Below are 12,577 nucleotides of genomic sequence, written 5' to 3' on the forward strand. Positions count from 1 at the left end.
TGGTTATTAAATACACTTTCGGTAAATCATTACAGTAGTAGTGTGGTATCCTTACTTAGGTATAGTGTTAGGACCTCTAGCAGTGCCTCTCTTTCCTGGTTGTTCATCACTGTCTCAGTCCCCCCCTCCTCAGTGAGGTTCCACAGGGTCTGACACACCAGGCCAGCCAGCTGCCAGTCCACTGGCCCAAAGTCCCTCAGACAGTCTGCCAGCCTGCACATATACGTCACTGGGTGAGACTTAAGTCACATGATCCTTAAGTGCAGCTAGCTGGTCCTAAAGTTTGGCCCCTGCTACTGTAGTAAGGCTCTTTGGCTAAAGATGACTGAGTCTTGAGCTTAGCACTCTACAACTGATATACAGTACCAGTCAAAAGTTTGGACACACCCACTAGTTTCTTTATTTTGACTATTCTCTTCATTGTAGAATAATAGTGAAGACATCAAAACTATGAAATCATGCGGTAACCAAAAAAAAGTGTTAAACAAATCAAAATATTTTATATGAGATTCTTCAAAGTAGACACCCTTTGCCTTGACAGCTTTGCACACTCTTGGCATTCTCAACCAGCTTCATGAGGTAGTCACCTAGAATGTATTTCAATTAACAGGTGTGTCTTAAAAGTTAATTTGTAGAATTTCTTTCCTTCTTGATGTATTTGAGCGAATCAGTTGTGTTGTGACAAGGTAGTATACAGAAGATAGCCATATTTGGTAAAATACCAAGTCCATATTATGGCAAGAACAGCTCAAATAAGCAAAAAGAATTGACAGTCCATTACTTTAAGACATGAAGGTCAGTCAATCAGGAACATTTCAAGAACTAAAGTTTCCTCAAGCGCAGTCACAAAAACCATCAAGCGCTATGATGAAACTGACTCTCATGAGGACCGCCACGGGAAAGGAAAACCCAAAGTTACCTCTACTGCAGAGGATAAGTTCATTAGAGTTACCATCCTCAGAAAGTCAATTAACTACATCTCAGATTGCAGTCCAAATAAATGCTTCAGAGTTGAAGTAACAGACACATCTCAACATCAACTGTTCAGAGGAGACTGCGTGAATCAGGCCTTCATGGTCGAATTGCTGCAAAGAAACCACTACTAAAGGACACCAATAAGATAGAGAGTCTTGCTTGGGCCAAGAAACACAAGCAGTGGACTTTAGATCAGTGGAAATCTGTCCTTTGGTCTGAGTCCAAATTTGAGATGTTTGGTTCCAACCGAGTCTTTGTGAAATGCAGAATAGGTGAACGGATGATCTCCCCATGTGTGGTTCCCACCGTGAAGCAGGTGCTGTAATGGTGTGGGGATGCTTTGCTGGTGACACAGTCTTGTCATTTATTTAGAATTCAATGCACACTTAACCAGCATGGCTACCACAGCAATCTGCAGCCATTCCATCTGGTTTGCGTTCAGTGGGACTATCATTTGTTTTTCAACAGGACCCAAAACATACCTCCAGGCTGTATAAGGGCTATTTGACATAGGGGAGTGATTGAGTGCTGCATCAGATGACCTGGCCTCCACAATCACCTGACCTCAACCCAATTGAGATGATTTGGGATGAGTTGGACCACATAGTGAAGGAAAAGCAGCCAACGAGTTCTCAGCATATGTGGGAACTCCTTCAAGACTGTTGGAAAAACATTCCAGGTGACTACCTCATGAAGCTGGTTGAGAGAATGCCAAGAATGTGAAAAGCTGTTATCAAGGCAAAGGTTGGCTACTTTGAAGAATCTCATATATAAAATACATTTTGATTTGTTTAACACTTATTTGGTTACTACATGATTATTTCATGGTTTTGCTGTCTTTCACTATTATTATACAACGTAGAAAATAGCAAAAATAAAGAAAAACCCTTGAATGAATCGGTGTGTCCACACTAGGGTTGCACATGTTGGGGAATATTCAGAGGTGGAAATTTTCCGTGGGAATTAACTGGAATATATGGTAATTAACAGAAATACTGTTGAAGTCGGAAGTTTACATGAATTAGTTTTAATGACTCCAAACTAAGTGTTTCAACCACTCCACAAATGTCTTGTTAACAAACTATAGTTTTGGCAAGTTGGTTAGGACATCTACTTTGTGCATGACACAAGTCATTTTGCACCTAGCCACAGAAACCCACACAGCCATTTTCCAGCCAAGGAGAGTGTCACAAACGTCATAAATAGCATTACAATGGATCACTTACCTTTGATGATCTTCATCTGGTGGCACTCCCAGATCTCCATGTTAGACGATAAATGTTTGTTATGTTCTATAATGTCCCTCTTTATGACCAAATACCTCCTTTTTGGTCACGCATTTTGTCCAGTAATCCGAATGCTTAAGGCGTGTGCACTAAGTCCAGACAAAAAGTTGTAAAAAAGTACAATGTTTAAAATCAATCCTACGGTTGTTTTTTGTCATAAAGAATCAATAATATTTTAACCGGACAAAAGCTTCATCAATAGGAAAGAAAGGCATGTTCCCGATCAGGCATATGGCTGATGAATGGAAATTTCCACTGGCCACTGATTGATACTGCTGTATCTCCCTCGTTTTTCAGAGTAAAAGCGTGAAACAATGCCTAAAGACTGGCCATGTGTAGAGGAAGCCACAGAGCTCGTGAACTGGGTCCTAAGTCTTTGTATGGTGGATAGGCTTTCAATGGAAAAACAGCCTTTCAAAATAATAGTACTTCCTGGTTGGATTTTCCTCAGGTTTTCACCTGCCATATCGGTTCTGTTATACTCAGACATTATTTTAACAGTTTTGGAAACTTTAGTGTGTTTTCTATCCAAATAGACTAATTATATGCATATCCTATCTGGGCCTGAGTAGCAGGCAGTTTAATTTGGGCACGCTTTTCATCCAAAATTCCGAATGCTGCCCCCTACCCTAGTGAAGTTAAAGCTTGGTCGCAAATGGGTCTTCCAAATGGACAATGACCCAAAGCATACTTCCAAAGTTGTGACAAAATGGCTTAAGGACAACAAAGGTCAGGTATTGGAGTGGCCATCACAAAGCCCTGACCTCAATCCCATAGAAAATGTCTGGGCAGAACTGAATAAAACGTGTGCGAGCAAGGAGGCAGACAAACCTGACTCAATTACACCATGGGCCAAAATTCACCCAACTTATTGTGGAAAGCTTGTGGAAGGCTACCCAAAACGTTTGATCCAAGTTAAACAATTTAAAGGCAATGCTACCAAATACTAATTGAGCGTATGTAAACTTCAGACCCACTGGGAAAGTGATGAAAGAAAAAAGCTGAAATAAATAATTCTCTCTACTATTATTCTGACATTTCACATTCCTAATATAAAGTGGTGATCTTAACTGACCTAAGAAAGGGAATTTTTACTTGGATTAAAAGTCCAGAATTGTGAAAAACTGAGTTTAAATGTATTTGGCTAAGGTGTATGTACACTTCTGACTTCAACTGTATATGCAAATTAATATTAATACCATTTAAAATGTACAGTGGCTTGAAAAAGTATTCACCGCATTTTTCCTATTTTGTTGCCTTACAATGTCGAATTAAAATTGATTTTTGGGGCGTTTGTATCATTTGATTTACACAACATGGTCGCAAATGGGTCTTCCAAATGGACAATGACCCCAAGCATACTTCCAAAGTTGTGGCATCACAAAGCCCTGACATTTGATTTACCACTTTGAAGATGCAAAATATTAATTAATTGTGAAACAAAGAAGAAATAACACAAAAAAACTGAAAACTTGAGAGTGCATAACTATTCATAACCCCCCGCCCCAAAGTCAATACTGTGTAGAACCACCTTTTGCAGCAATTACAGATGCAAGTCTCTTGGGGTATGTCTCTATAAGCTTGGCACATCTAGCCACTGAGAGTTTTGCCCATTCTTCAAGGCAAAACTGCCCAGCTCCTTCAAGTTGGATGGGTTCCGCTGGTGTACAGCAATCTTTAAGTCATACCACTTATTTTTTTCTTTAAGCAATGGCTTTTTTCTGCCCACTCTTATGTAAAGCCCAGCTCTGTAGTGTATGGCTTAAAGTGGACCTATGGACAGACACTCCAATCTCCGCTGTGGAGATTTGCAGCTCCTTCAGGGTTATCTTTGGTCTCTTTGTTGCCTCTGATTAATGCCCCCCTTGTCTGGTCCGTGAGTTTTGGTGGGTGGCCCTCTCATGGCAGGTTTGTTGTGGTGCCATATTCTTTACATTTTTTAATCATGGATTTAAATGGTGCTCCATGGGATGTTCAAAGTTTCTGATATTTTTTTATATCCCAACCCTGATCTGTATTTCTCCACAACTTTGTCTCTGACCTGTTTGGAGAGCTCCTTGGTCTTCATGGTGCCACTTGCTTGCTGGTGCCCCTTGCTTAGCGGTGTTTCAGACTCTGGGGCCGTTCAGAACAGGACATGTGACAGATCATGTGACACTTAGATTGCACACAGGGGGACTTTATTTAACTTCTGAAGGTAATTGGTTGCACCAGATCTTATTTAGGGGCTTCTTAGCAAAGGGATGAATACATATGCACGCACCACTTCAATTTTTTTGTAGAATTTTTTGGACTATTTTGTGTATGTCCATTACATGAAATCTAAATCCAAATTCATTTAAATTACAGGTTGTAAATGCAGCAAAATAGGGAATACACCAAGGGGTTGACATAAACCGTTTACCTTATCATATGTAGAGATAATCGCAAATGATTACATCTTTCCAATATAAATAACTATTTAGTTACAAATTGAACTTTAATTAAGTGAGTTGACTCATCACATGGGATGATTTCACTGAACAACAAAATAAAGGGAATATTGAATGATCCATCACATCTCCCAAAAACATTTAACATACATCTGTAAAATGATTGTCTAGAAACTAAAGCTTTGGTTGTCTTCCTCTCAGGCTTCCATGTCTTCTCCCTGGACCTCCTCAATGTCCACCTCTTGAACAGACCCCAAGGCCTAATCTTCATTGTCACTTTCCAACCTTGTTTGAGATGGCTCGTTGTCATATAAAATATATTCACCCCACCCAGTATTGTTATCAAAACTTACCAGAAAGGATGTAGTCCTCAGACAGTGTAGTAGTGTGGGCTCAATAGAATCTCATTAGTGTGCAAGATCTTGAGAATCATCTGTACATGTGATGGAAAGGTACACTGAACATGTGATGGAAGAATGCACTGTGCATGCAGAGGGTTGTTGCAATTTCATTGAATTGTGTATAGTTTAACCAAAATATGCCACAAGACCTAGAATTTACTTACGTGTATCCCACAAAAAAAGGTTCACTGTCATAAGTTAACTTTTTTGATGAATTTTAGCAAAATTCCAGGGCTTAACTTCCCATGGAAAATTAACTGGAAAGTTTCTGGCCCTTTGCAACCCTAGTCCACACTTTTGACTGGTAATATATTATTTATTTTTTCTCCCCAATTTTGTGATATATATAAATAAAAGAGAGAGAGAGAGAGAGAGAGAGAGAGAGAGAGAGAGAGAGAGAGAGAGAGAGAGAGAGAGAGATGAAGGTCAACTGACGACCGAAGTCAGCCTGCAGGCGCCCGGCCCGCTGCAAGGAGTCGCTAGAGCGCAATGAGCCCCCCGGCCAAACCCTCCCCTAACCCAGACGACGCTGGGCCAATTGTACACAGCCCTATGGGACTCCCGATCACGGCCGGTAATGACCGAATCGAACCCCAGGCTGGAGTGAAGTCACAACACCACAATGCAATGCCTGCGCCACTCGGGAGGCTCTACAACAGATATTATATCAAATGTATTCTATCAAAAATCTCAATTAACATAATAAAAAATAAAAAAAAGAGGCTAGTAGATCAAGTAAAGTAGCCTACACTGAGTCTTAAAAGCACCAGGTCTTAATTAACATGTTTTAGCATCATAAAGGTGGTACTGGGGTTAAGACCTAGTAAAATGACCACATACAGTACTCTAATATCATTCCAAGTTCCTGTGTGTGCTCCTTACTTGGTGTGTGCTCCCTCCTGTGTGAGGGTGGTTCTGCTGGGGGGGTTCAGGGCCAGGTTAGTGAGGACCCCACAGGCTGAGAAACACACATCTGGGCTCTTAGAGTCCAACAAAGTCACCATAAATTGGTACACTGGGGGAGACAGGGAGAGAAGAGGTTAAGAGGGGTTGGGGTACAACACAGGTGAGGCTTTTAGCGTCAGTGTTTATCTGGGGAAAAAGGTTTCTATTTCATGCGTGTGCATGCTCTGCATGTGTATTCACAGAATACAATACCTAAAGCACAACCTTTATTTAGTCTAACAGGCGTCAATAGAGCATGACACATATCCCCATTTCACTCCACTGTGTGTGTGTACAGTGCCTTGCGAAACTATTCGGCCCCCTTGAACTTTGCGACCTTTTGCCACATTTCAGGCTTCAAACATAAAGATATAAAACTGTATTTTTTTGTGAAGAATCAACAACAAGTGGGACACAATCATGAAGTGGAAAGACATTTTTTCGATATTTCCAACTTTTTTAACAAATCAAAAACTGAAATATTGGGCGTGCAAAATTATTCAGCCCCCTTAAGTTAATACTTTGCTGCGATTACAGCTGTAAGTCGCTTGGGGTATGTCTATCAGTTTTGCACATCGAGAGACTGAAATGTTTTCCCATTCTTCCTTGCAAAACAGCTAGAGCTCAGTGAGGTTGGATGGAGAGCATTTGTGAACAGCAGTTTTCAGTTCTTTCTACAGATTCTTGATTGGATTCAGGTCTGGACTTTGACTTGGCCATTCTAACACCTGGATATGTTTATTTTTGAACCATTCCATTGTAGATTTTGCTTTATGTTTTGGATCATTTTCTTGTTGGAAGACAAATCTCCGTCCTAGTCTCAGGTCTTTTGCAGACTCCATCAGGTTCTTCCAGAATGGTCCTGTATTTGGCTCCATCCATCTTTCCATCAATTTTAACCATCTTCCCTGTCCCTGCTGAAGAAAAGCAGGCCCAAACCATGATGCAGCCACCAACATGTTTGACAGTGGGGATGGTGTGTTCAGGGTGACGAGCTGTGTTGCTTTTACGCCAAACATAACGTTTTGCATTGTTGCCAAAAAGTTCAATTTTTGTTTCATCTGACCAGAGCACCTTCTTCCACATGTTTGGTGTGTCTCCCAGGTGGCTTGCGGCAAACTTTAAACAACAATTTTTATGGATATCTTTAAGAAATGGCTTTCTTCTTGCCACTCTTCCATAAAGGCCAGATTTGTGCAATATACTGATTGTTGTCCTATGGACAGAGTCTCCCACCTCAGCTGTAGATCTCTGCAGTTCATCCAGAGTGATCATAGGCCTCTTGGCTGCATCTCTGATCAGTCTTCTCCTTGTATGAGCTGAAAGTTTAGAGGGACGGCCAGGTCTTGGTAGATTTGCAGTGGTCTGATACTCCTTTCATTTCAATATTATCGCTTGCACAGTGCTCCTTGGGATGTTTAAAGCTTGTGAAATCTTTTTGTATCCAAATCAAGCTTTAAACTTCTTCACAACAGTATCTCGGACCTGCCTGGTATGTTCCTTGTTCTTCATGATGCTCTCTGCGCTTTTAACGGACCTCTGAGACTATCACATTGCAGGTGCATTTATACGGAGACTTGATTACACACAGGTGGATTGTATTTATCATCATTAGTCATTTAGGTCAACATTGGATAATTCAGAGATCCTCACTGAACTTCTGGAGAGAGTTTGCTGCACTGAAAGTGACGCCCAATATGTCAGTTTTTGATTTGTTAAAGTTTGAAATATCCAATAAATGTCGTTCCACTTCATGATTGTGTCCCACTTGTTGATTCTTCACAAAAAAAAGTTTTATATCTTTATGTTTGAAGCCTGAAATGTGGCAAAAGGTCACAAAGTTCAAGGGGGCCGAATACTTTCGCAAGGCACTGTGTGTACGCATATACACACCGTTGTTTTGTATGATGAAGTCACAAACCTCCCTGGACTGGGACAGGTTGCCAAACACATGCGTGGCCTCCAGCATCCCATCAATACTGGAGCTGAGGAGCAGCTTCAACAACACTACAGAGAGATAGAGGGAGGGAGGAATGGAGAAAGAGCGGGGGGGAGGGAGAGAGCAAGGGAGTGAGACAGTAAATATAAAAAGAGACACCACAGCCACACAAACACTTAGGCCTAGCATACAAAAAACAGCCACACACACACACACTGGGGCAAAAAAGTATTTAGTCAGCCACCAATTGTGCAAGTTCTCCCACTTAAAAAGATGAGAGAGGCCTGTAATTTTCATCATTTTCACTACCTGTGGATGTATTTCAAGGTCTACCTTCAAAACTCAGTGCCTCTGCTTGACATCATGGGAAAATCAAATGACATTGTAGGTTTTTTAAATGAATTTATTTGCAAATTATGGTGGAAAATAAGTATTTGGTCAATAACAAAAGTTTCTCAATACTTTGTCATTGCCAACAAAGGGTATATAACAGAGGTCAAACGCTTTCTGTAAGTCTTCACGAGGTTTTCACACACTGTTGCTGGTATTTTGGCCCATTCCTCCATGCAGATCTCCTCTAGAGCAGTGATGTTTTGAGGCTGTTGCTGGGCAACACGGACGTTCAACTCCCTCCAAAGATTTTCTATGGGTTTGAGATCTGGAGACTGGCTAGGCCACTCCAGGACCTTGAAATGCTTCTTACGAAGCCACTCCTTCGTTGCCCGGGGGGTGTGTTTGGGATCATTGTCATGCTGAAAGACCCAGCCACGTTTCATCTTCAATGTCCTTGCTGATGGAAGGAGGTTTTCACTCAAAATCTCACGATACATGGCCCCATTCATTCTTTCCTTTACACGGTTCAGTCGTCCTGGTCCCTTTGCAGAAAAACAGCCCCAAAGCATGATGTTTCCACCCCCATGCTTCACAGTAGGTATGGTGTTCTTTGGCTGCAACTCAGCATTCTTTGTCCTCCAAACACGACGAGTTGAGTTTTACCCAAAAAGTTATATTTTGGTTTCATCTGACCATGTGACATTCTCCCAATCTTCTTCTGGATCATCCAAATGTTCTCTAGCAAACTTCGGACGGGCCTGGACATGTACTGGCTTAAACAGGGGGACACGTCTGGCACTGCAGGATTTGAGTCCCTGGCGGCGTAGTGTGTTACTGATGGTAGGCTTTGTTACTTTGGTCCCAGCTCTCTGCAGGTCATTCACTAGGTCACCCCGTGTGGTTCTGGGATTTTTGACCCCACGGGGTGAGATAATTTTGACCCCACGGGGTGAGATCTTGCGTGGAGCCCCAGATCGAGGGATATTATCAGTGGTCTTATATGTCTTCCATTTCCTAATAATTGTTCCCACAGTTATTTTTCTTCAAACCAAGCTGCTTACCTATTGCAGTTTCAGTCTTTGCAGCCTGGTGCAGGTCTACAATTTTGTTTCTGGTGTCCTTTGACAGCTCTTTGGTCTTGGCCATAGTAGAGTTTGGAGTGTGACTGTTTGAGGTTGTAGACAGGTGTCTTTTATACTGATAACAAGTTCAAACAGGTGCCATTAATACAGGTAACGAATGGAGGACAGAGGAGCTTCTTAAAGAAGGTCTGTGAGAGCCAGAAATCTTGCTTTTTTTGTAGGTGACCAAAGTAGGTGACCTTTCCTCCATAATTTGCAAATACATTAATTAAAAATCCTTCAATGTGATTTTCTCAATTTTTTTTTTCTCTTTTTGTCTGCCATACTTGAAGTGTACCTATGATGAAAATTACAGGCCTCTCTCATCTTTTTAAGTGGAGAACTTGCACAATTGGTGGTTGACTAAACTTTTTTGCTCCACTGTATATACAGTTGAAGTCAGAAGTTTACATTCACTTAGGTCATTAAAACTCATTTTTACAACCACTCAACAAATTTCTTGTCACCAAACTATAGTTTTGGCAAGTAGGTTAGGACATCTACTTTGTGCATGACAAGTAATTTTTCCAACAACTGTTTATAGACAGATTATTTCACTGGACCACAATTCCAGTGGGTAAGAAGTTTACATACACCAAGTTGACTGTGCCTTTAAACAGCTTGGAACATTTCTGAAAAGATGTCATGGCTGTAGAAGCTTCTGTTAGGCTAATTGACATCATTTGATTCAATTGGAGATGTACCTGTGGATGTATTTCAAGGTCTACCTTCAAAACTCAGTGCCTCTGCTTGACATCATGGGAAAATCAAAAGGAATAAGCCAAGTTCTCAGAAAATAAATGTAGACCTCCAGAAGTCTAGTTCATCCTTGGGAGCAATTTCCAAACGCCTGAAGGTACCATGTTCATCTGTACAAACAATAGTACACATGTATGAAAACCAAGGGACCACGCAGCCATCATACCGCTCAGGAAAGAGACTGTCTTTGGTGCGAAAAGTGCAATCAATCCCAGAACAACAGCAAAGGACCTTGTGAAGATGCTGGAGGAAACGTGTACAAAAGCATCTATATCCACAGTAAAACAAGTCCTATATCGACATAACCTTAAAGGCCGCTCAACAAGGAAGAAGCCACTGCTCCAAAACCGCCATAAAAAAGCCAGACTACGGTTTGCAACTGCATATGGGGACAAAGATCGTACTTTTTGGAGAAATGTCCGCTGGTCTGGTGAAACAAAAATAGAACAGTTAGGCCATAATGACTTTCGTTATGTTTGGAGGAAAAAGGGGTAGGCTTGCAAGCCAAAAGAACAACATCCCAACCGTGAAGCACGGGGGTGCAGCATCATATTGTGGGGGTGCTTTGCTGCAGAAAGGACTGGTGCACTTCACAAAATAGATGGCATCACAAGGAAGGGAAATTATGTGGATATATTGAAGCAACATCTCAAGACATCAGTCAGGAAGTGAAAGCTTAGTCGCTAATGGGTCTTCCAAATGGACAACGACCCCAAGCATACTTCCAAAGTTGTGGCAAAACGGCTTAAGGACAACAAAGTTCAGGTGTTGGAGTGGCCATCACAAAGCCCTGACCTCAATCCTGTAGAACATTTGTGGGCAGAACTGAAAAAGCTTGTGTGAGCAAGGAGGCCTACAAACCTGAGCTCTGTCAGGAGGAATGGGACAAAATTCAACTTATTGTGGGAAGCTTGTGGAAGGCTGCCCGAAACATTTGACCCAAGTTAAAAATTTTAAAGGCAATGCTACCGAAAACTATATAAACTATATAAACTTCTGACCCACTGGGAATGTGAAAGAAATAAAAGCTGAAATAAACCATTCTCTCTTCTACTATTCTGACATTTCACAGTCCTAAAATAAAGTGGTGATCCTAACTGACCTAAGAAAGGGATTTTTTACTAGAATTAAATGTCAGGAATTGTGGAAAACTGAGTTTAAATATATTTGCCTAAGGTGTATGTAAACTTCCACACACGCACAAACACACTCTCACTCTCTTACACTTGGCAACAGTGAGTCCTCTGTTTCTGACCACTGAGCTGTCTTCCTGATAAAAGGACAGGTTGTTGATGGTGGCAGCCACGTTCACCAGAAGCTCCTCACTTTCCTGCATGGACCTGAGCTCTGACACACACACACACACACACACACACTTTACAGCAGGGAGAATTAAAACATTGGATGCATTTACTGTAGAAAAAAGATCTGTTGTTCTTGCAGAACAGCAAGAACAGAATATATAGGTCAAATGAAGGCAGTTATAGTAAAACGTGTGAAAATAGTAACTATTAAATATGAAAAATTCACTTAGCTACATGTTATCTGCAGGAAATGTACCCAATAAATGTGGGTATCATTTCCAACAAACTTGTGCAGAACATTTTAAAAAGATGCAAGCGGTTGAAAACAGAATGTGTTCTGGATTTTGAAGCAGATGTTGCTTATTCGGTCATTCTGTATATCACAGATATTGCGGTCGTACTGAGTGCCTGCATCATAGTGTGTGTTTCGTTTCTGGGTCTGATTGGAAAGGCCCTTTAGTGTGGTGGAGAATTTCTCCTCCTCTCTCTAAATGTAAAGCAGCATGCATCATAAACTGTGATTAAAACAGGATATTATTGAAATGCCTGACTTATGTCCACAGCCAGTGCGGATCTCTTCGGTCTGTCTGGCTCTCACAATCTACTTTCTGTTTTGCTATTTTTCCCATTCTTTCTTTACTTGGTTTCACACTCACCCTCTCTTTCTTCAAATGTCCATACCTTTGTCTTTACCACCATCTGCATATGGCCCTCTATTTCTCTCTGTCATTCTCTCTCCATCTCCCCATACCCAGTCACGTACAGTGTGTGGGAGGGAGGTGGAAGATAAGAGCTCACAGTTGAGAAACTAAGAATTTCACACCCACCTGAACATGGCCTATACCAGTCAGTCAGTCCTGAAACCATTCTAACCACCTAGGAGTTTCACAAGAACCAACCCCAGGCTCTCAAGAGAACAGAACATTCTGCTCTCTCTGGCTCTTTTCTGCAAATGGACCCAAACTGAAAAAGGACGTGCACAAAAAATATCGAAAGAACGAAGGCTAGAATGGAAAAATGAAATAGGTGTTAGATATTTGCCACTTGTTCCCAGCACACAGGAAGCTGTGGTACCAAAGAAG

At 41.3% G+C, this 12,577-nt stretch overlaps 1 protein-coding gene across 5 annotated transcripts in view; it reads right to left on the reverse strand.

The window, feature by feature from the left end:
* The window catches only part of armc2 (armadillo repeat containing 2), a 29,443-nt gene that overhangs the window by 1,223 nt on the left and 15,643 nt on the right, over nt 1-12,577 (reverse strand). For all 5 annotated transcript variants that reach the window (XM_046292172.1, XM_046292170.1, XM_046292171.1 and 2 more), the window contains 4 exons: nt 11,416-11,538; nt 7,933-8,046; nt 5,977-6,109; nt 56-213 (listed from right to left, as the gene is read on the reverse strand). In XM_046292172.1, the coding sequence (XP_046148128.1) occupies nt 56-213; nt 5,977-6,109; nt 7,933-8,046; nt 11,416-11,538 (528 nt within the window). The remainder of the gene's footprint in view (nt 1-55; nt 214-5,976; nt 6,110-7,932; nt 8,047-11,415; nt 11,539-12,577) is intronic.

Source organism: Oncorhynchus gorbuscha, linkage group LG12, assembly GCF_021184085.1.
Source record: "Oncorhynchus gorbuscha isolate QuinsamMale2020 ecotype Even-year linkage group LG12, OgorEven_v1.0, whole genome shotgun sequence".
NCBI classification, from domain to species: Eukaryota; Metazoa; Chordata; class Actinopteri; order Salmoniformes; family Salmonidae; genus Oncorhynchus; species Oncorhynchus gorbuscha.